Source organism: Aristolochia californica, unplaced genomic scaffold (genome assembly GCF_029961685.1).
Source record: "Aristolochia californica isolate CCGP_79_NKW_82.1479 unplaced genomic scaffold, dmAriCali1.0.hap1 SCAF_7, whole genome shotgun sequence".
NCBI lineage: Eukaryota > Viridiplantae > Streptophyta > Magnoliopsida > Piperales > Aristolochiaceae > Aristolochia > Aristolochia californica.
In genome coordinates, this window is record NW_027182268.1 from 39,453,133 (window position 1) to 39,478,224 (window position 25,092).

Consider the following 25,092-nt stretch of genomic DNA (forward strand, 5'->3'; position numbering starts at 1 on the left):
TGAAAACTCCTTATTTCTCCTCTTTTAAGATACCTTCAAATGTAAGCCACCTTGTAAGTTAAAGAGTATCTAAATATTGCCAGAAAAACTTCATCCCAAGTAAGAGGAGTTCAACAAGTTCCACAGATAGCCGAGCTTTTCAGGCTCTAAAGAAAGAGACTAAGACTTCCTACATTCTTCCTTCAGATGGACAAAGGCAAGAACTAATGTTACACATCGCACAAACAGAGGGAAAACGTAAAATCTCTCTCGTGTATGTACAACCCTCAATGGAAAAATTGATGCCCATGAATAACACAGAATCCAAAGAAATAATTGTAAGATATCACCTTGCAGATTTTGGGCAGAGCTTTCAGTGTTTATGGGAGTGTTTTCGGCCATTTTTGAAATAGGCATCACCAATCTCCCCATTTCTTTTCTCCATAATTCTGAATGCCAAGGACAGCGCACCAACAACAGCCATCGCATTAAATGATCTGTAAGGGGCCAAGTCGAGGGCTGACAGATAACAGTAGTATCCAGCAAGCAGGTAAATGAAGCTTAGACCATATTCCTGTTCAAGGGCCCCAGGGAGAGAAAATTTTAGAGTCCTGAAACCTGGCTTCCAACCACAAACACCATGCAGAATGACACCGATACAGAGCACTGAATCGATTAATGGGGGGAAGCTCTGACCCATTCCTATTCTCTGCAATAAAACAAAAAAGACAAAGTCAAATAGCATAGGTATGAAACGTCAGTGAAGCACATCATGTATACTAAACACAGATCATCACCCCATTAACCTGGCAGAAGATTAAATTCCAGAGGTGAAAGACATTTTATTTATGTTAGAGAACCAAGCTTTCACACATAAAAACTTACAGTTGGGTAATTGAGAACGAACCTTGATAATGCCAGGATATGGGATTAAGGATGTGTCAAATTATTAGATTAAAGTATATTCCAGTTAACAAAATTTCAATTTTGACCCAATCAAGTTTCCACAAACAACAGCCCCAGAAATGTGTAGAGAGACAAAATTATTTGAAAGAAAATTTGAAAGTCATTTCTAAGAGTAATGGGATGTGTCAGAGAAGGCCATGCACTTATGCTACACTCTAATTAAGATTACCGCAGGTTCACACAAGGCAACGGCAGTTTTTCAGAGGATTTCAAGTCTCCACGAGGTAAAATAGGTGAACTCTTTCCAAGGAAAAAAGGGTGAACTCTGCAGCTACTGGAGTAGCCCAGCCCAGTTGGTCACTATATATGTCTCATTTGCTGGGATTCTATTTTGTTATCTCTTGGCCTTTTCTGATGCCTACAATATCATGTACATCTTCCTTTTCAATGCTTTAAAAGTTTCAAAGAAGATAAGAGAAGACCATGTTTAAAAGATATAGGAACTCAGCAACTATAGAAAGGCCAAAGGAGCGATGGATTTGGCAAAAATCAACCTTACCCATATGTGCAAAGACCAGTTCAGTACCTGTAACCAAGCCACAAGAGATGGAACAAACATGAGCACTGCAAAGACATGAAGTGTTAACAGTCCATGCCGATAGTTGAAGATCTCCAATTGGCTGTCTCCAAAACTTCTAGTTGAGTTTGGGCTATTTGAACCATTCTCATCCAGTGGTAGAAGAGGGCTGAATGCCTCAACGGATTTGGATCTTGATAACCTAGAAACATCACCTTTGGATTTTGAATTGTATGCCTCCTTTCTTTGTACATAGCTGCGAAATGAAGCCGCCAAAAAACTGTTACAGAGAACCCAAATGAACCTTTTTAGGATCTTATTACAACAGAAATGATAAAAAATAAAAAGGTAAAGTGCTCATATAGCAAATAATCAGTCAGAAATTGTTAGGCACCATTAGGATCCTTAAAGAATAGTCCTATGTAGATTAATGAGTAGAAAGGTCTAGGGTTTATTAATTAGAAAGATGTTTCCTAACTTGGCTAGTCATTTTGGGATACAACTGATCCCAATCTTAACAAGGTATCACAATAGGTGCTCGTATGTGCCTCCTCCCAAACTATCCACGTGTGGGACACGTATAGGAGCTATGAAGAGACCCACACGTGATAAAGAATGTTAAAAAACAATCCCACATGGACTAATGAATAGAAATATTTAGGTTTCATTTGTTGGGAAAGTGGCAGCCTAACTTGGCTAGTCATTTTGGGATGTACTCTGACCCAAGTTTAACAAGGAAAACATTCTACAATACTATGTTGACAAAAATAAGCTTAAAAAATTTTTAAGAAAAAAACTGTTCTTTTCCATCAGATGTTAAGTGTTACCCAATATAGAGAACAACTTTCCAAAGACAGATTGGATTATTAGAAATGAAACCTCCATCCACAGCAATTGAGAATTATTCAAACAGTAAAAGCTTAAAAGACTCCTTCAAAGATGAAAATTAAGTAAAGCCGTAGCTCCCCATCCTGCAGAAATTGTGAGGAAGTCATTGGAGACATGCTGTGACATAGCTTAAAAAGGTGTATTTTTGTTTTTTTTTTTTGGAAAAGATGTATTAATAAAACAAGAGAAATTACAAAGTTTGGGGGAGCATTTCCCTTACAACCAGCGATTGTAGGGTAGCTCCCTGTCTGGCAAGTACATCTGCTACCGAATTTCGGATCTCGGAATGTGGGTCCAACAACAAGAAACAATTGAGGTAATATCTAAAATTCCCTTAAAAGTATCCCAGTGTCTCCATGGAGGAGAAGACACGTTCTCACACCATCCAATCACCACTTTTGAGTCCCCTTCAACTTGGAGGGGCCCACTACATCTATCTTTAAAAATACGAAGACCAGAGAGGAGAGCCTGTAACTCAGCAGTCGTAGAGTCTGAAATACCAAGGGGGGCGGCATACGTGAAGAGCTGATTGCCGGAATGATCAGAAATTACTCCGCCGTAACCAGAAATACCAGGGTTGCCAAGAGATGAACCATCAAAATTTAACTTGAGATAACAAGGAGCAGGAGGAGTCCATTCTTGCATGACCGGAGGCAATGTAGAAAACAGGAACTTAGACACAGAAGAATTGAGTAAAAGACGCATGTAAGGAGATTAAGCTTTGCTTTTTCCAATTATCATTTTAACGATGTTTTGTTGGGGCAGAAAAAGATCACTGTAGTACTGATTTCAAAGCACTAAAAGCAATGTCAAGAAGCTGGTATCAGCTATAAACATGTGCTCCCAAGTTGTGATAAGATTTTTGTCAAAATTTCCTCAAAAATGCTTTGCCGGTACTGTTTTTAACCATAACTAATCTTCTAACAGAAAAATCATCAGATAATCATCAAGAATTTATAACTCTAACCCCCTGAAAAAGTAGCATTTGATACATCCAACACAAATAGGAAAACAAATACTGCTGCTGTCCATTTGACTAGTTAGCTTGAAGCAGGACATGAACAGAATCAAATACTATAACAGTATTGAAACTCTTCCAAAATATGCACTTATTCATCGTCTATTTTATTATGGACCTATGGTAAACCCCAACAAAGCCCTAAATAGAATAATGAGCTGTAAAGGAGCAGCACACCATGTCAAAATGATTTGGACAACGACTTACATAACAGTCCCGTAAGTTCGAGTTCTAGAAGAGACATAATAGCAAATCTACACAGAATTTCTGTCTACTTTTATAACGTATTCATGTAACAAACAGATAAATAGCAAGGTGGTGTAAATTTAGTATTTTTTGGGGTGTACATATAAAATAAGTATTTTCATGAGGCTGTGTAAACAGCCCATTTAAATTGCATGGTGCACATAAACCAATGAATTGCTTATAAAGAGAATGAAATAGTAGGCAAAAAATAAAGAAGATTTTAAAAAAACAAAAAAGAACCCTGAGTTACCTGCTAAGTGTAGTGTGGCATGTAGCAGCATGAGATAGGAGCAGTACGATGAGACCTACAGCTGGATGGATGAAGGAGACCAAACAAACTGATAATGCCACTATAACAAGATATGGATTCCCTCTGAGAATCCTAAAAACCTGTTCAGTTAATCCATTAGATCATTTATTGGATTAGCAGGTCAAGCATATATAAGATGTGACAAGCAGCAGGAACCATACTACATTTAGAACATTTCCAGAAAAGTAGCTAAGGCATTTCATTAGCTGTCAGAAGTTTAGGCTCAAAAATATTTGGATTGAAACATCCATGGTTTGGCTGGCAAAGAGAACGAAAATTTTGACACTTATATAGGAGAAGGAATCTGGCGAACAACACATGTTGTTGAGCATATTAACATGTCAATAAGTTTGGTGAATCAAAGTTTTTAGTTACTATGCAATAATGCATCCTATCTAACCAAACTGCACATTTTTTTCTAACACAATTGCATGTTTTTCTTCAAAAGTAGCCAAATTGAGGATTTGAAATTTCAGAGTTGATCAAAGAGCTTTTGACACATTGCTTTCTTTTTAAGTCAAAAAGCTTCATTAGGACAAGAAATTGCAAAATTATAAACCAATCACAAGCTTATATATTACTTATTCTTGTCACATATATGAATTTACCTTAAATGACATTATCACTGACAAGAGATTAAAGAATTGACGGAGGAATGTAAAGCAAAATTTTCCTTCCCATGCTTGCCACCTACATAAGATTCATAGAGATCAGTCTGATAGGAATCATAAAGAAGCATCCTGGCATCAAAAACAACATCAGATATCACTATCAAAAGTCGGAAGACATCCTAGAGAAGGTCTTCCTAACAATTATAAATTAGTGTTAAAAAAAGTCAGAATCCTTTACAAACTTGAGAGTGACCCAGACACTAAACTGAAAATAGGTTCAGTGATTTTTAAGAGCTTTGCTATTGAACAACTATATAATAAAACCTAAGACCGTTTGGTCTAGTAGTATTCTCTTTACATCAGGTGCGTCAGGTCGCGAGTTCGAATCGCGCCACACCCCTCTAAAAAAAACAACTATATAATAAATTGGGAGTAGGAAAGCAAAGATCTTTTTTCTACCCAACAAGGCATCTTCCAGATCCCAGATATCTTAAAAACCAACAGAAGGGGCTGTGGATAAGAGAGAGTCAAGCAAGTGTTCATTGACCATATGTTTATTTCATTTCCTCACACAAATGCTAGTTCATGCAATCTGGTTACTCAAAAAGTTTCAACTAATATGAAAAGGCAATATAAACATTAGACAGAAGCTTAGAGCAACAAAACATCAAATTCAGCTTGATTCACAGACCAACAACCATAATTTTTATTTGAATGTTGATTACACATGCACACTACACCCCTTTCCCCTGGTGAGACCTGAACCGAAGACCTCAGATTAAAAAACCCCTAATGTGGCCATTGAACCAAAGGATCGCTCACAAGTGTGACAATAGTGTTCACTTATTGGAAAGTGATTCATAGTTTAACAATAAGAACAGACCGTTGAGATGAGTTTCTACTTTCTAATGTTAACATAAAAATATGCAAACGTTGTCTGCAGTAACACCAAATCAAGTATAACTCCACCATTCAGAAAATAAAGCATTAAATAAATAAAAATGTAACTAACCGTAATTTTACAACAACATGCATAGTCGCAGCAATGTGTAAAACCAACCGAGAGATCAAGATCAATACCAGTGCACATCCATTTGCAAATGCAAAGCAAATAATGGAGATAATAGTGAAGCTAGCAAATGGAGGCAAGGGTTGTTGTCTCAGCAGGGAAAGAATCAAAGAAAGGAAAAGTGGCAGAACAGCTACTAGCAGAAAAGGTAGTGGCATTCTCAAATTGGATTCCAAGGCCGCCAACATGGATGGAAGAGGCAAATCAAGTTCCCAAGCACGCGCTTGCCGCATCAGAGCAAAAAATGTTACTGCTATTGTCATGCCAATTATCTGCAAAGATACACCATGTGGCAAGATCAGACATATAAATTTAGATTTGAAAGAATCTCCAACTATCCAGGTTACCAGCAGATGAAAGCCCGCATGCAAGACATATATTGTTAATGGAAAAAGTATACGTATGATAGTTCTTACATCAAAACATCAAGCTTACAAGCCAATTAGCTTTTATGATAAGAATTTCTTGTTAGAAAGGCATCTTGCCTAACTTCATTCAGAAGTACATGGTGTAGGAGAAAGAATAACTAGCATGAAAATACAGAGTTTGAACAAACAAATCAGATGACAAACAGAACTTATTTGGCAACTGCAGGAATAACTAGTATGTAACAGGAAATATGGATGTAAAAGATAAATTCTGGAAGACTGAATATAAACGTCTGCTAATTGACCTCTTGGCTCCCTCCAATCCCTTGTTGTAAGGGGCCTCTCCTCCTAGACCTTTGTTAGTTTCGGTTCGTTAATAAAGCATGCTATTTCTCAAAAAAAAAATTGACCTCTTGACTCAACAACCAAATCTAGACCTGTTAACTGTCAGGTCTCTAGTTCAAGCACACCAGTGTCTTTGGCTGTATCTTAACAGAAAATCTTAAAAACAAGCCCAAGCCATCCCCCCCCCCCCCCCCCCCCCGCCAAAAAAAAACAAAAAAGAAGAAAAAGAATGCTTCTTTTATATACCTTTGAACAGAGATTAAAATCTTGCTCTTGACCTCTCCATTAGGTGGATTCATCATCCCCCCCCCCCCCCCCCCCCCCCCCCCCCCCCGCAGGCCTGCCCTTTACCTCTAACTATATTTTTTTTCCTCCCCTCTGTATTTTGGATGAGGACGCCCCGTTGTATTGTCCACTTAGATAATAAACTTTTTATGACTATTTCAAATAATAAAATCACCGCTATTTTTTTTTAAAAGGTGAACTATAACAATGCCCCAGTCATATCAGGCAATGTGTACAATCATTAATGCAGCTACAGATTTAATTCCTTTTGCTACGCAATTTAACGCTCCACTGCTAACTCTTGCTGAAACAGCTTTAAAAATCAAACAGATTGGAGCGAATGCATAAACACTCATAAATCTGACCTCAGAACAATACAGAAGCAAAAATCTGCTTGCTGCAGAAGTGCCAGAGACAGAGACAGTAGTTTTATACGAACAATGAGGATCAACCTGCAAAAAGTAAATTAATAAATTAAGTTCACTTTGTGTTATATTGAGTTCCCTTTATTGAAGAGACAAATCCATAACTCATGTTAGTATTTGCATTTTATTTCCAGTAAATAATGTATCAGAATGGACATGCATAATTGAAAATGTCAATAAAATGGTCATATACCAGTAAAACCACAGTTGTTTTATCAGAATCTTTGGTTGAACCCCAGAAGGCAGGAGACGAATCAACAACAATCGTCGCTGACTGCAAATTTGGTACAACATGTAGACCTGAAGTAGAATCCCAAGCAAGCACCACAGGTGGGAAGCAACGCAATTTGCATAGACCTGCAGGACCCACAAAAAATTATTAAGAATTGTTAATTATATCATGCTCTCATGGAATTGGTGGTGAGTGATAGAAAGCAAACTCTAAAACAAGCCACAATACTTAGTGCCCGATAGTACGACTGCTGAAATCCAGTTTCCAGGAAATGCTAATAATTTTCTTGGTAAATGTTTTGCAAAACTCACATCTTTTCGTTATTGAAATTTAATATCTAATAAGTCACTATCTGATAGAAACCCAAATTAAACCCCAAAGAACCAAGAGAAGAAGAGAAGAAGAAAAGAAGAAAATAAAAAATAAATAAAGAGGAGGAGGCGCCACCAAAAAAATAGATAGTTGAGGTGGCACCATTCCCAAGAACAAGGAGAGTGGGGCATGAGGGCAAAAGAGTAAATATGCTTCGCAATAGGCTGGTCAAAGATAACTCATACTTACCTATTCTTGAAAAGATAGCATTTGAAATTAACAAGAATTTTTCTCCATGATTTATGTAATCTTTTAATTTCCTAGGATCTTTCATTGATTTATGTAATCTTTCAAATTTCTAGAATCTTTCCTTTTTTTGAGAAATCCTAGAATCTCTCCTTGATTTATGTAATTCAGGAATCCTAATTGATTGAGGAGTTTTCCAAATAATACAATGAAAAAATTATAAATAGGGGTGTTGGCTGAAGGAAGAAATCAGTCAAGCCTTTTTCCCAATTCTCTTGCCTTACGCTCTCTCTCCTCCTCCTCCTCAATGTGTCCCTTCCCTCTCTCTCTCTTTTCCTTGCTCTCTTGCGGATTTCTTCCAAATTTTCCCACATTGGCCCCTCTTTCCCAAGAACCCTTGTATACTCCTTTAATCCTCCATTATTGAATCAAGCCTCTTCCACCAAAAACACCCTTTAAAATACTTTAACCTTTACGCCTCCAAATTCCAACCTTTTTCATAGCCATCCATCCCTAGTTTTCCTACTTATAAGCTGAAAAAATAGGACCGTAATGGGGTGTCTACCAATTGGTATCAAAGAATGTCTTTTTTGGGACCTCTACCTTCATTATGGTCAATACAATAAGCATGGAGCAATAATTACAACAAGAGGTGGTGGCTGCTCAAGAATCCAGCCAATAAGATTTCGGAAAAAAATAACTAGCCTAGAAGGACATATGCAACACTTTACAAACATGCTTCACTCTTTCATGGACGAAAGGGTTGCAAGACCCATTTCCCCTCCTCAACAAGCAATGGATCGTGAAGCTTCTACAAAATCGATTTTTGGTATGTTATCCTCTCTACCACCACCAATACTACCCACACCTCCCTTCCGAACATTCTCCCAAACTACACTTTTTCTTCCATTCATCACTCTCTACTACATGACCACCCCACCGACAACTTTACCTGCCTATCCTCAGCCCTCTCATCCTACTTCTCAACATCCTGACATCTCTCATGCTACTCCAACAGATGCCTATTCTATTCTATACCATCACCTCTACATGGCCACCCCACCTACAACTTTACCTGCCTATCCTCAGCCCTCTCATCCTACTTCTCAAGATCCTGCCATCTCTCATACTACTCCAACAGATGCCTATTCTATTCTATACCATCACCTCTACATGACCACCCCACCGACAACTTTACTTGCCTATCCTCAGCCCTCTCATCCTACTTCTCAACGTCCTGGCATCTCTCATACTACAACAGATGCCTATTCTATTCTATACCATCACTTCCACCATGCTCTTCACTTCACCAATCCACCTTTTTCTCCTCGTTCCCCCACCGGTGAACCAAGAACACACAAGGAAGTATCATATAAGCTCGAATGACCTGGGTACATTTCCCTAAATATAAGTCGGGAGATGACCCGGCAGAGTGGGCCTATATGGCTGAATTATTTTTCATTTTCCACCAAACCGATGAAAGCCAACGAGTGCTTTTGGCTTCCTTTCATCTAGAAGGTGATGCAAGACAATGGTTCCAATGGCGCAACAAAAGCAGTCCTCTCCTCACTTAGCAAGCATTTGTGCTAGCTCTTTGCATACAATTTGAGCATGCTCAATATTAAGTTTTTTATTCTCTTCTAGCAAAACTCAAGCAAACCAGCTCGATCAAGGATTACCAAAGGGAGTTTGAACGTATAGCCAACGGAATCCATTGGCTGGAACACATCCAAGTAGGAAGCTTCATTGGAGGACTGCAAAAAGTACTTCTCCTGATAATAAGCACAGAAATGTTCCTCGGAAACATGTTTCCAGATAGAAACGCTGTAAAGGAACGTCAACCAGCAGGACCTTAGAAAGTCTGGCAAACAGATTTTGAACAATGATGATGCTCAACTTTTTATGCTGTTATGCCTATTTACTCTTTGTTTACAACCAAAGAGAAACCTAGAATCAGAAATAAGATTATTTAAGAAGAAACACTAATGACCACAATTTAGGAATGGCAAATTGTGACCCACCCAGGTAGCCTGATCCATTCATTCAATCCAAACCAACAGGATCACATATGGGTAAGGTTCACCCAATTTATAATTGGAACAGGTTTAGGTTTGACAGCAAGAGCTGATGGTTCCCGGTTAACTGGCTTAAAATGGAAAGAACTGGGTCATACTGGTCTGGTTCAACCGGACTGGACCTTTGGTTCCTATGTCATTCATGTGTTTTTTTTTATGAAACCTATATTATTCATGTGTAAAACAAGTTTTCAATCAAATACATATTTTAAACAAAAATTAAGCTCATTATACCTATTTTTATATATTTTGAAATATTTTATGGATGTTTTATAATTTTTGTCATAAGGTAAGTTAATCCAGACCCAATCCAAACCCAGAGAGTCCAGATACAGAGGTCTGCATTTTTTACCCAATTAATAATCAAATAGGTTAATCAAATAGGTTTCAGGTCAGACCATTTGACAACAGGTTCAGGTCGACCTAATCCATGGCCACCCATACAGCTCATTATCATATTTTCATGTGGCCAGCAATGGGTTGGCGATTTGACAGAATAGTCAGTAATGTCACTAACTGCCCTTCATATTCACATCCATCTGGGAGTCATAAGTGAATTTGCAAGATATAAGACTAGTATTGATAAAAAAATTTACTCCACACATCACGTTAGTTAATTGTCCTTTGAACTGCTAGGGCAACAGATTTTCATCTACTTAAAAACCATCAGAACTTAATCAGTGTGATATGCAAAACAATGAAGGAATTGTTAATCTCTCTTCCTTTGATAGCCTTCTTGTTGATTTAGAAAGTGAGCATGCTTTCCTGAACAAATTCTGTGATATGACCAGTGTATGGTGAGAAATACTTGCCACATCGTCAACTATTTATCAAAATAATTCAAGATATTGCAGGATTACAAAGATAAACACTAGAAGCACAAAGTTCATCCTTACTGCTCTGTTCCATATCTCCTGCTTGTTCAACAGGAAGCCCAGAACTTTTTATTCCACACCCCACAGTTGTCAATGATAAAGTAACGGGCAAAAGCCCTAAGCTTGCAGAGAAAGTAAGATTCAAGGCAAGTGGGTGATCCTCCCTCATCAAGAATTCCTGCACAAAATTAAATGGTATTTTTCAGTAAATTCCTCAAATGACAAAGTGGACTGATGACTGTCAATGCTTACAAAATTTCAGAAACACTAAGGAAGTGATGAGTTCTTGAAAGTATTGACCTCTTTAACATAACTAGAAGATAGTAATGACCACAGGGAGAAATCTCTCTTTCCCTCCTCTGGATTAAAAAACTGTCCAACTGCCATTGAAGCTGCTGGAGGTGGCCGACCTGAAATAGCCTGTCACAGAGAAAAGATGAGACACGACCAATGCTCGAAATAGCAATAGGCAAACAGCTAGATGCATGCATAAAGAGTTTTCAAATTTTACTGAACCCCAGCCACACCAATGGTATTCTAGGAGAGCGAAATTGATGGATATAAAAGAGAAAGCTTCCATTGTACAACCTACAGATGTAACAAAATGCACAAAATGTAAAAAATGCAAAAAAATGTATTTTAAATGCAAAAAACCTCACACTGGATGAAATGAAGACTTCTATAGTAAATGCTACAGCAACCATCTCAAAGTGGAGGTCACAACAAAATCAATAAGATGTTGGTCAGTGGGACCATGTCACCTAAGTTTATAAGGAAGTAAATTTAAAATAGAAATATCGAAGTCCATCCAAATTCCCACAAAGGTCAGACTAAGCAGCATAAAGCCATATTAGATAAGTAAACAAATCAAATGGTATGGCTATACTAGCCAAACTTAAAACCTAGTTGCTTTGAACCCAAGACCTCATCCACAACCTTTGAAAAAATCTTTTTTGGAAAATTACAGTTTAATAAATATTAAAAGTCCAACTAGGGAGTTTATCAACTTCAGATTACAAAACCAACAAAAATGCCAATAATAACATGTAACACAAAAGGAAAGCATTGACTAAGAAAGGTTCACAGAAAGCAGGCAGTGAAACTTTGTGAAGAAAAAATGACTTTTTTTCTTTTGAATACTGTCAAATATAGTAATAAGATCTTCCAGAGACATAATGGACAATCTAATAATACCGGGCGTGGTGCAACAGAGATGGTCAAGAAACGAAATCCTTTCATATCCTTGGGACCCAATCTAAGCACAGCAGATGGAGGTGGTTGTTCAGTTTGGCTGCCAGGTTCAATCTGGGGAAAGAGCACAGACGAATAGCAGCAAGTTAAAAACAACTAACAGAAGCATGTTCCAAATCATTATTTACTAAGTATTAAGCAAGTAGATTAACTTAAAGTAATTTTCAGCAAAATAAAATAAATAGACAATAACAATGATTTTTGAATCTTTAAACCAATAAAGTGCAATTCAAACAATTGAAAAAGTACAAATCCTTGAATATCTGGAGCACAGATATAATACCTGCCTTGGAGAAGGCCCTGCAGGCAATTGGACCATTTTCTTTGTCACCTCAAGAACTTTCCTACTGACAGGTACTCCCTCACTTGGTTTTTTGCCCTTTTCAGGCCAAAGATGGATTCTAACCCCAGAACAAGGAGCAAGGTTTGTTACGAAAACAAAGTGCTCTTTACCATCTGATCCCTGTAAAGAAAATAAAATTTCAACCTGCTATGGAATATTCACAAAGAATGGCTAAGCCCATGAAGTATGAGGTATGAAATAAGAAGCACAAAAAAAAGGAATGAATGTTCCTCCAAAGAGACAGAATCTACATGAGGTAATGTGGCATTCTTTACAAGCAAACATACTTAAAATTTAACGACGGATTTTGAATATTCGAAACTCAAAAAACCTCATCCAATTTAAAAAGAGTAAGATATTTTTTTTCCATTGGATAAATAATCACATCAGATCAAGTTTCAACTGGTTAAGAACCACTTATCTAAAGTGTAGTTTCACAAATATCCTATATAATTCTAATTCAAAAAAAATCCTATATAATAACTAAAATCAATAGTATAGCTGGTTAAAGATTCTATATGTCTGATGGAGGCCTTGATCTCAAACCTCATTGAATATAGTTACCCATTTGCTTGCTCTCCCCCTCAACTTCCTCTCCTCGACAGATGATTGTTCTTTGCAATCTAATTGATCAGAAGTTGACATTTGGGAAGCCATTAAATCCATGCTGAGTGACAAGGCTCCCATGCCAAATGGATATATTGCTGAATTTTACAATCAGGGTTGGAATTTTCTTAAAGAAGATTTGATGCAGGTCTTTGATGAGTTCTCTGAGAATGGAAAGACTTGCTCTGCTACAGGACCCACATTTATTGCACTTATTCCAAAAAGAGAAGGGGTTTCAAAGCCAGAAGTATTTAGACTAATTAGCGTGCTGTCCAGCACATAAAAATAATTGCTAGGCTTCTTGCCAAGAGGCTTAAAGGTGTTCTTAGGAAAATCATAAGCCAAAATCAAAATGCTTTCATAAAAGGGAGGCAAATTCTTGACTTGGCACTTGCTGCTCAAGAGTTTATCCATCATTTCTATGAGGAGGTTCCAAAGCTTATTCTTAAGCTTGATATTGAAAAGGCTTTGATAGAGTAAATTGGGCCTTTCTAGATGATGAGATGTCTAAGATGGGTTTTGGCAGCCGTTAGAGACATAGGATATTCAGCTGTATTGCCTTAGCTCATTTCTCTACCCTTGTGAATGGTGTGGTCCAAGGCTTCTTTGAAAGCACTCAGGGCATCAGGCAAGGTAATCCTCTCTGTCCCCTTCTTTTTAATATTGCTGATTAAGTTCTGAATTATATATTTTTGGTTGCTTACACCAGTAACTGACTGACAGATTTCCAGAATAGCTCCCCCTTTAATACCCCTCTTCTTCAATATGATGATGACACAATCTGATTCAGTTATGGTAATCTAGACAAGGCAATTAGCATGAAGGCTCTTATTGCTCTATATGAAATTGTCTCTGAGCAGCAGATAAATTCAAGTCTAGCATAGTTGGTATGAATATGAACTCGGGTGTCACTGCCCAAATTGCTAAAGTTCTTGGATGCAGGATGGCAACCCTCCCAATCATTTTGGCCTTCCTTTATTTCTCAGCAGAACTTTTGAAGCTCATTGGGACTGAGTAGTTGAAAATTTGAGAAAAGGCTGACTACTTGGTGATGTGAGATGCTTTCTTTTGGAAGAATCACTCTGCTTTTGCTGAGATCCCCAATTTTTGCCTCTCCTTCGTTCACTGCCCAGCATTTGTGGTTACAAAAATGGAGGGTTTGGAGAGGTGAGTCCTCTCTTGCGGCACTTCAGACAGGTCCAAGCTTCACTTGGTAAACAGGAATGAGGTTTGTGTTGCTAAAACTAAGGGGACCCCGGGAAATAGAAGATTACAACTCAGTCGTGTTTCTCTTATGGAAAGGATTTAAAATTTTGTAGTAGACAAAGATTCTACTTGGAAAAGCATAATATTTACCAATTACGATATCCCCAGTTGGTTCTCCCCAAGCCAGATCCCCAAAAAGCTTCTATCATCTGGAAAGCTATAACCTCTTGTCCCCCTACTTTCCAAAACCATATCAGATCTGATGTTCAGACAGGAGAAGCCAGTAGTTTCTGGGAAAATATTTGGATTAAATAGCTTCTTGGCTGCTTCCTTCCCTTCTCTTCATTGCTGCTTTAAACTCTCAGGCTTCTGTCAAAAGACATAACGATGGCAGGATGGAGTACTGGATAGACTCTAAATTTTGCTATTACCACAAATTCGAGTCATGAGGTTGCTGTCAGAGACCTAAACAACCTCCTCAGCCAACTTTATTATAATGAAAGAGGGGAAGGTGTGATTATTTGGAATGCTAAGCCTTTAGGTCTCTTCTCTATATCCTCAGGTTATAGATCTTTGACAATTGACTGGTTTCCCACTCCCCAGCTTCTGCCAATGCCTGGAAATTCATAGCACCAGTAAAGGTGAAGGCATTTCTTTGGAAAGTCCTCGAGGGAAATATCTCAACCTGTGACCTCCTCTGCCAAAGGGGCTTCCAGCCTCAATCTTTTATCTGTGTGTTTGGACGCAATGCTGAAGAATCCATTGACCATTCACTGTAGGGATGTCCATTCTCTATTGATGTGCGGCTCTCCTACATCCGTTACTTTGAATTATTGACTTGACTTGCTTGGCTGTTTGGCTCTCGGAAACTTGTTTCCTTTCCACTCCCCCATCTTGGAAATTGCTTTGGAAGATCATGGGTGCTGCAGTAATTTGGAGTTTATGGCTTGAGAGGAACAACAGAATTTTCCATAATCGGTCTTCTTCTCTGGGCTAGTCATTAAAAGATCTGTACACCTGGTCTTTGCCTGGACACAACTGACTTCTTTCTCGTCTGATTATTCTGGCTCTCTCTGAGGTTAAACTGAGGAAACATTGCTATTTCCAGAGTTCAAAAGAGGCCTAAAATCATTGCTTGGTCTCCCCCTTCTGCTGGGCTACCTTAAATTAAACTGTGACGGGAGTTCCAGGAGTAATCCTGGCTTGAGTGAGCTTGGTGGGATGATTAGAGACCATGATGATCACATTCTTCTCAGTTATTCTGGTCCCCTTGGGGTAATTTATTCTACTGAGACTGAGGTTCATGCTGCTCTTCAAGGGCTCAACCTTAATTCCCAGCCCCTCGTCATTGAAGGTGATTCATTACTTGGGGTCTTGGCAAGGGGAAGCTCCCATGGTGTTTTGACAGGAAGTTCTTGCAGATTGATGACTTATCTCTTCACTTCAGATTGCTTGGAAGCATGTTCTCTGCTCAGCAAATGCATTGGCCAACTCCTTGACCAAAGAAGGTTCACTTTTTCAACAACTTGTTCCTAATGTCACCCATTTTGCTTACCTTTGTATTTTTTTCCCTTTTTTCCTTTGTTACCGTTTTGGGCTTCTTGCCCTTCTTTCAATAAAATTTGTCAACTTTCAAAACATTTAAGAAAATTAGTGTTTTGACTGACCTAATTAGAATGCACAGAGCTCTTTCTTTGGGACCAACTGGGTCCGCTTTGTACCCAAACACCATCATTACAAAAGCTAGCTCCACTTTGCATCAAAAGAAATTCTGTTTTTTTCTCAAGAAGATGGTTGGGGAGGCAAAATATCATTTTTCAAAATATCCATTCAAAAGAAGAACTAAAGATTTGGCTTCCAACTCATAAGGTGCCAGTTTTCAATACTCCAGTGAGAAGTCACCCTAGTACTATTACATATTTCACCAGTATCAAAGACTATTGGAAACAGGATGCAAACAAATAAAAATCGCTTCCTCAGGTTATTCTATAGGTAGAATTTCCATGAAAAGGAAATTACTTAAGGCTTCTGTGGAAAAGGAGGCCAAACATGTCCTTAGCAATACAATCCTCAGAATTGGCTCTTCAGGAGAATGAGCACTTTGAGGTTGCTTCTTTCACATTTTTTTTTGAATAATGATGTATAAACTATTAAACGATGGAGAAAGAATACAAAACCTAACTAAGTGGGCCTTCCTCCACAACAACGTGTTGGAGTGAAACACCCAACTTAGCCTGAGTGTCTGCCAAATGATTGGCAGACCTAGGGATTTGCTTCTTTCACATTGAAATAACCCTTCTATACATGATCCACACCACTTTGACAACAGATAGCTGACAGTGGCAAGGGCAGAACAACAGAGATTTATAAAGATGCTATTTGTTTTTAATTCATATAATTTTTTCAGTATCAAAGAAAAAAAAATCACTGCTAACCAGTTTTTTTATGTCCATCCACCGCCTTCTCCCATCCATTGCTAAAACAGTAACAGTAGTTCCCTGAATGTATAAATCCTTCTCAAGGCTGTCTTCAGCCCAATGAATAGATGGAGGGCAATGAGAAAAACTCTGACTTTGAGACCCTGAAGTCAAATAATCAGCATTTCAGATTAGCACAAAATGAATATAAGATGCCAAAAGAAATATTTTTCTTGAAAAAAATGGCAAAACAACTAGCGTAGTTATAAGAAAGAGAATGTTCCATATTATCCTCATGTTTTCCACCATAATCTTGGGCAATAATATCTGTCTCTGATATTTAAATAACTTTAATATCTATGATATTAGCCACAGATGCAGCTTTTCTTTTTCTTTTTCTTTTTCTTTTTTCCTTTCCTGAATTTATGGAGTTTCATAAAAAATAATGAAATAATACACAAAGGGACGAAGGTATTTCCCAAAGGAGGGGTGAGAAACCCCCTCTTTAGCAAGTCTGCCAGCTACACCATTGGCAGTCAGAAGGGTATGTTGCCATACAATCTGTACTGCAGTACATACATCAGAAATTTCATCATAAATGCAGCTTTTCTTCATTGAAGACTTTGAAGTGACTCGATGTTTGGCTTCCAAAGCTCCTAGACTGGGCCATCAGATTGGTAAACAAAGGCACTAGTATCCTTGAGGATATGGCATTTGCTGCAGTTAATGAAAGTTCTGCCTTTTATTTGCTCACTAAATTCTTCAACAGGAAAACAAAATGATGAAATCACATTTTTTATCTGTATTTTACCATTCAACAAAAGAAAAAAATAGAATTTGTTATTTGTTAATATTTTACCATTCAACAAAAGAAAAAAACTGAAATTTGCTATTTGTTGGAGAGTGACTCCTATCAAGAGAGGAAACGGAACCCGAACTTACCAGCAGCACTGCTTTTGTCCTTGGAAACAAGCACAGAACCCTCATCAGGTTGCAGTTGCTTCATCCAATTAAAGCTCTGTGGCAGCCCACTACGAAGCATTTTGCTTAATACAACTAGCCTTTTTTGTGGTCTTTCAAATGGCCGGCCAGTATCTGGGTCTATCAAGCTCAAAAGAGTGTGGGAGAGCTGCAATGCAGAAACCGCCACAGAAAAGCTTTAAGCACATACATTATATACAAGGAAAAGAGCAGTGTATGACAGGATACCTGCACAACCAATTGATTGCACCATAAAATAGCCTGATGTTCCATTGAAAGCCACACATTCTTCATGCTTGTGCTACCAACTGTAAAACTATGAGTAGGAGGGACAATACCATCCAATGATGCCAACTTTGACCGAACCTGTAGACAAGAAGCTAAAAGAGTCAAAATACAAGCATTATTAAACTGCAATCTTCAACAAAAGAAGGATATTACTTTTGCAGAATAAGGTGCTAAAGAAAAAAAGTGCTTGCTCAGAGTAAGAAAACAAATGAGACTCAGTTAAAGAATTAAGAAAGTGAATCATAGTGCATACTCAGACCTTTTTTTGAGAAAAGGGCACATTCATTGAAAGTCCAACAGCAGAACAGAACAACCCACTGCCAGCGCCTCCTCATAATGAGATTGGTAGGAAACTCCTTCCTTAGCAAGAGAGTCGGCTTAAACTATTCACTAACCATGGCACTACATACTCCACCTACCACTAGAGGTGCCTTCATTCAACTAGCAACTTGTCTTGATTAATCTCTCTACCTACTTTTCTTTACTAATCATTCTACAATAGCCACGACTGATGGTTTCCTTGGTTGGATGGCAACAAGCGCACTTTTGCTGCCAAGAAAGGCTCTATTGGAGGAGTTGCTGAGAAATCAGTCCATCCCATTTTACAGTGGACCAAGCTGGTCCAAGATTTTGAGGAACTGCCAGCTGCTGTTGTTTGGAAAAAACTGGAAGACCTTAGCTGCTTGCTCAACCTAAAAACCTGAAACATTGACAACTTGGAGTTCCTCCCCAAATGGCATTCTTAAATTGAATTTTGAAGGGAGCTTTGTAGGTAATCTAGGGCCCTTAGGTTATATGGTGTTGTGATTAGAGACTATGCTGGTCTTGTTCTACTTTATTATCATGGTCCCTTGAGCATTACTGACTCCAGCTTGGCTGAAGTTCACGAAGTCCTCAAAGGACAGAGAGTTTTTAAGAGGTATTTAGCAGTCCAGCAAATGTAGAAGGTGACTTGAAGTTTGTTATATCCTGGGCAAGAAGAGACAGCAAATCAGTGTGGAGATTCAACCAGCAGTTCATTGAAATAGAGGATATATCACTGCCTTTGTGCAGATCAAGTGGCCTCACATTCCACATGAAGCTAACTATATGGCTGATCACTATGATAGAATAGGGATTCTCTACAGGATTTGAATATCATGTATTCTAAGCTAGTTTCATCTTGATGCCCTATTTTTGGGCTCGGTGTCATGGCTTTTATCCCCCTTTTTTTCTATTTTAATGTAATTTCCATCTTTATCAAAAAAGGTATAGTTAAAAAGAAGGCAAGGTTTCAAATAATAGAAAGGGGTCAGACCTGAAGTTTGCAGTGGTAGCATGTGCATTCTGAGTCTTATATAAATCTTTTTAGAGTATACTACAAGAGACAGTTATGTGGCAAACTTATGTCTGAACACTAATAATCGAATAATATAATACTCACCAGTTGTAATGCATTGAAATTCCAGAGTTCATACATCTAACTTGTTTCATGTAGTAACTTGTTTTCGTTTTTCATTCCACCACTTTTCTTTAATAACAAAATTATGTTAAGCCGAACAGGGAACAAATACAAATCAAGAGGAACAAAATTCAAAAGGGAATGGAAATAATCAATAATGCACAGATTGATGCTCTCAAACTCAGAGGCCAAAGGTTACTTTAAAAATTATAAAAAATTGAAATTTATGATAACTGGAAGTATTAAGAACATAATACAAAAGGCAATGAAGGGAATCAATATCTGTTACAGAATATTGCATGAAGCACCAAACTCCACGATATGTCCAACATAAGCACATCAACATACAAAAAGACCAGGCAAGTATAGCACATTTCACATTAACCTGAATTCAGGTCAGAATAAACCAAGTACAAAAAAAATCATGGAACTCAAAGTTTTTGGCATAAAGATGATGACACCAAGTCCTTCAGATTTTATACATAAGAGAAATTTGAGAAGAAATGTTCTGCTGCTGCATGCTATCTATATGATGGATACACTTAAGCATCTGAAATCACCTTGCTTTGGGATACCAAAAACAAATCTGAGAAATGTATGATGCTACCCAATCATAATGTTTACATGCAAATTTCAGCCCCCCACTCCCAAAAAAAGAAAAAACAAAAAAAAATCAAACAGATGTAAAATAGAAAAGGAACCCAACATATAAAGGTAAGAGCTCTGGGAACTAAACCTGATAGTCATGAATTCCACCGGAAACTGATACCACAATGACATGAGACAGTGAAGGATTAGAAACCCCGTGCCCATAGTCGCTGGACTTGAACCCGTAACCATTTAACCACTCTCTGTTCACTTGTGAATAAAAATGACCCAAGGATGGTTGTAAAGCCACTGGTGGTGACCTGTTATAAGCAGTCGGTGATGCCAAGCACTTAGAAACTCACAAGTAAAGAACTGTAACAACCATAAAAAGCCGAAGACAATAGAACCATACTGGTGAGGGCTTGAAAGGGTAATAACTGTTTCAACTGCCGATTTCCGTATATGGGGGTGGACAATTGCAGCTCTTGCCACAAAACCACCCATAGAATGGCCAACCAGAATTACACTTTTAGGCAAGATTCCAGAGGATTCATCACCTTCCTTCAGTCGTGCATTAGCAGATTCTTGATACTGATCCAAAATCTGCCATCATAAAAGCAAACATGAGATGATATACTGATCTTGCGAGGGATAAGAAACAAAAAAAGAACACTCATATAAAAAGAAACTGTTTTGAGTACAAAGCTAGATAAAATAAAATAAAAAGACACCCTCTTTGAACAAAACAAGTAGTTGAACACAATTAATGGAATGTAAAGCATGCTTGTTGATCATAGTACAAATAAAAGCAAGAGTTTCTTCCTTTTTCCACTTTCAGCTATTCAAGAAAGAGAAAAGAAAGTGATATCTATTTTTCTTTTCTGGAAAACAGAGAGAAGAAGATTCACTAAGGAGAAAGAACAAAAGACTCGCCAAACTCCACACACCGTTTAATAGTTGAAGGTTATTTTGCTTTAGTTATTAGCTGATGTCAAGAAGACATGGATACCCCATGGAGGCTTTTGTTGCTGGAGGAGGAAATGTTTTACATTGCTAATGATTTCAATATCTCATGGATTCACAAACCAAGAACAGAAAACTCAGCTGCAGATAACCAGGAGGAACCACTCTACAAGCTTGAGTCCTTCACCATTTGGATATTTAGCTGTTTTGTTTCCTTTGTTTATGTAAAGATCTTTTCTTACAGTTACTGAGCCACTACTGCTTGTAACTCAATGGTCAGCCTCGTCCTTTCAGGGCATCATTTATAAATTCTTTTGCCTCAATAAAATTCTTCTCAATCACTTACGAAAAAGGGGAAGAAGAACAGAAGGCTTTAAGGAGGCTAAAGCAAGGAGGTGGTACCCTATGTATGGCATATACAACATATTCCGTATGTTCTTCAAGTATACGACCATCCATTGCAGAATGTTCTCCTTCAAGATCCACAGCAAACCAGTCTAGCATGCCCGTATACTGATTCGGTGGTATAAAACCATCCAAGTCCTCAAACTCCTCAATCCTACCTGCCTCATCAGGAGCAAGGGAAGCTTCCTGATAAAAAGTAAGCTCAAGTGGACCTCCTTGATAAGCCCTATCAGATTCTGCACCCAAGGAGCGTACCTGGAAAAGGAAAATACAACATTAAGCCAAGCCATGTAACTAAAGAAAACCAGATCACCTGTTCTTACCTATTAACTCAGAAATTTTAAATGGGAAAAAACAACTTAATGCTTGTGAATTGGGCAGAGCCAACAGAAAAAGTATCTCCATCCTAGTACTTGGCCAACAATTATATTAAGAAAACATTTTTCAATCCAGTAAAACTTAGAAACGCATAGAATGACTGGCAGCAGGAGCAGTTCCCATTGACTATTTTGAAGCCAGTACAACACAGATTTACATGTTAGACCGAGTCAACAATCTCATGCAATTATCATATCAGGAACAAAACTTTTTTTAATGAAAGGATAAGAGATTTTATTAAGAAAGAGAAGAGGATATAAAACCAGAGGGGAAGAACAAGAGAAGGAAAAAAAAAAGATAAAGGAAAAGAAACTGGGATACAAATAATCTAAAAAAGAATAACAAAACCAGGCATGTGCCAGAGGGTAGGAGGTCCCAACAACAAGGTGTTATTGAGAGGTCCCATCTCTTGCCAGTGCATCAGTCAGCTGATTAGCTTTATGAGGCCTATGCATCAAAGTCATGTCAAGCTGCAAGGGAATGTCTGTGATCATGTCAAAAAAAAAAAAACAACGAAGCCTCGTGGGAGGGGACAAGTACTGAGAAACCCAGCCAATGTCAGGAATTAAAAATAGAGCAAAGACCTGGCATTTTGTAGCTTAAAGTAGGAAAGTCCTTCTAAAATAAATGAAATTTTTAGACCTGGAGAGCAACAACCAACTAATACCATAACTCCCAAACCTACACTTGATAGAACCAAATATCACACGATTACTTTTCAGAAATGATCCATTTTCTACATCATTCAGGGGAGACATTCTCAACTGCCAATCATCCGAAATATTGTGTACTTGCAATTCTCCAATACATTTAAGTCACGGCATATCATAAGAATCCAGTTATGATTACTCTTTCAAAGTTTACAGTGAAACTATAAAACTAAATAGATTATAAACTCAACCAGAAAAAAAGGGGAAGAACACTCATAAAGTAAATTGAAACTCTGAATTTTGAATTCTGTACACCAGAATGAGAAAGATATCAAACAAAAAAAAAAAAAAAACAGAGTGACTGAAAAAGGGATATTAAGAGCATCAGCTTTAAAATTTGATTGCTTTAAAGAAGCTCAGCCAGCCAATTACTTCAAAGCATGGAGAACATAGCTCATATGTCTTTCCTAAACAGCAATTTTTCCAACCCAAAGTACTGAAATGATAAGTTGGAGTCCAGCACCCCAGCCAGGTAGAAATTTAACAGATTGCCTCAGAAATTCAACTGCAATATATAGAGCTTTGTATAACCAAAGTTCTTGAATTCAATCATTTACGTTTTATCTTAATGGCGGAAGGTACTATAGTATAGAAAACAACGGATACTACATATCTCAAGACTTTACAAGAAAGAAGCAGCTTACATGTACTACGAGAGGAAAAAGAAAGACAACTGACCTGTTTGTAACTGCCACCATTGCCCGGGATAAAAAGAACGGGGACACCATTCAGCTTCTTAAGATGCTCCGAAAAATCTATCTTTTTCCAACCTTCATGATACAAGAACAAGCCATACTTCTCGGATGAGACATTTGGTGGCGTCGGGATGGGCACGTAGGTTGGATACATGTAAGTCATGATACAACCATTTGTAATTGGTTGGAGTAGACCATATAAAGCAGCAAAACCAACCCATAACGAAAATAAGATAAGAAGGGCTACTCTGCACTTGGCTTTATATCCCACCATTCTTAGATCTCAAATCTACGCCGAAGCTTAATCCATTTGAACTATGAAATAGTCAGCTACGCGGAAAATTTATATGACACAAAATATCCACGGATAAAAGAGGTGTCTAAGGATAAAACAGCTTCGATCAAACAGCAGGGAAGTTGAGGCAATAAAAGCTCTCGCCAATTGAAGCTTATGTTAAAAAGGAATCTGAAACGGATGACTCAAAAATAGAAGCTCCACTAGTCTCATTGACTGCTCAATTGACACAAGATCGTGCAGCTAGATTAAATCAATGGCGCCACAACAACCCACTGGGACTCATTTACGGTAAAGATGGATCATCCACCCACCTGCTAGAGCAATAACCTAGACAAGATTAATACAGACGTCAAATACTGCAATTTAAGCTCGACCGAAAAGTACAGCGGGAATGACAGAAGCCGCCAGAAACCCTAATCCCTCCACTCCGAGAAAGACCTTAGAACCCCATTTCTTCATAAAACAGTGATAGAAAACCCAAATTGATCCATCCTAAGCCATCAACATGGACTGTCGCACTTGGATCAGCAGAGTTGTTTATCCATTTAGGCACTGAAGAGAACTTCAAGCGGGTGCCAATTTGCCAAAACTGATCGGATTACTGTACCGGAGAAATCAAGAAATTTAGTGTATAAATTATTTAAATACTCTCCTACGAAGTCCCGCCTGACTGACGAACTGCAGGCTGCAGCCCCTTCCAATCGACGTTATCGACCCCAGAGACAGGTTTAAAGTTAGAAACCCGGAAATCGGGATCGAAAGAAAACTTAACTCGATGACTCGGATTGGTAACTCGGTCGCGTCTAGCAAGTTTGGAAGATTAAAAAAGAACATATTTAGGGGTTAGTCAACAAATTTAAAATTTGAACATCTTCCTCTCCTACTTTAAATTCATTTAATTCATCTACATAAAATTCAACTTCAAACTTCGTCTTAATGTGGACAAGTTCATATGCATCGGAAAATAGTTTCCGATGTTAGTGTCCAAAAATGAGAAAAATTTAAAAAACAAGAGTATGAGTAATTTATAACAGTATATTTAATTAAAACATAATACATAAACCCCAAATTAGGTAAAAAATATATAATTACTACACGAATAAGTAATTTAATATATAATTAAAATATATTAATATATTATTTAATGATTGCAGTTTATTGTACATTATATACAATAATTACGTGAGCCAATTAACTATGCACATGATTAATTATAAAAAATAAATAAATAACACAAGAAAAATTGATCAAATGTTAACTTTAATACACTATATTTTTACGTATTATTGCATCATCCGGAAGAAAAGCAGCACTAGTTGTAGTTAAGGTGGACGAAATGGCATTGTTCGGAGGAAAAACAACGGTTGAGAATAGGATTTGCAATTTTTTTTTATAAAAAAAAAATCCTACATGCGAGTTCACACGTTGTGTGGGACGAGGCGTTGAGGGGGGGAAATAATTTTCCCCCTCAACTTAGGTATCCGGGGGGTTTTTGTGTGGAACTAGCAAGAGCGGTGGCCGACTAATTTGACGGCAGTACGCGATAGTAGGAGGTGGCAACTACAAGAGAGGGTTCATAGCAGCTGCTTTAGCTGGGGTACTACAAGGCAAGGGCAAGGCTATGAGAGTTGACTGCGATGGGCGACAGAGAAAGCAATGCGCGAGGGAAAGGATTAAGCACGTTGGCGGTGGCAGCGGTAGCGGCGAGAGGGAGATGGGAGATGGAGTCCGTGATGGAAGAAAAAAAAATTGGAG

General features: G+C 38.0%; 1 protein-coding gene across 2 annotated transcripts; it reads right to left on the reverse strand.

Annotated features, from left to right (window-relative positions):
• Positions 1-23,977, reverse strand: LOC137936580 (GPI inositol-deacylase). 2 transcript variants are annotated; one of them, XM_068781343.1, is made up of 18 exons: positions 23,023-23,977; positions 21,254-21,511; positions 20,301-20,491; positions 20,037-20,208; positions 17,800-17,937; positions 17,533-17,719; positions 16,609-16,754; positions 12,302-12,481; positions 11,962-12,072; positions 11,068-11,187; positions 10,789-10,945; positions 7,221-7,384; positions 6,968-7,054; positions 5,548-5,876; positions 4,533-4,614; positions 3,865-4,004; positions 1,472-1,718; positions 1-688 (listed from the first exon to the last, which is right to left on the reverse strand). In XM_068781343.1, the coding sequence occupies exons 1-18, from the start codon at positions 23,311-23,313 to the stop codon at positions 353-355; spliced, it is 3,336 nt and encodes a 1,111-aa protein (XP_068637444.1). In that variant the 5' UTR covers positions 23,314-23,977; the 3' UTR covers positions 1-352. The 2 variants fall into 2 exon arrangements, with proteins under 2 accessions (XP_068637444.1, XP_068637443.1); XM_068781342.1 differs by having other exon boundaries at positions 1,472-1,742.
• Between the last annotated feature and the right edge of the window lie 1,115 nt (positions 23,978-25,092).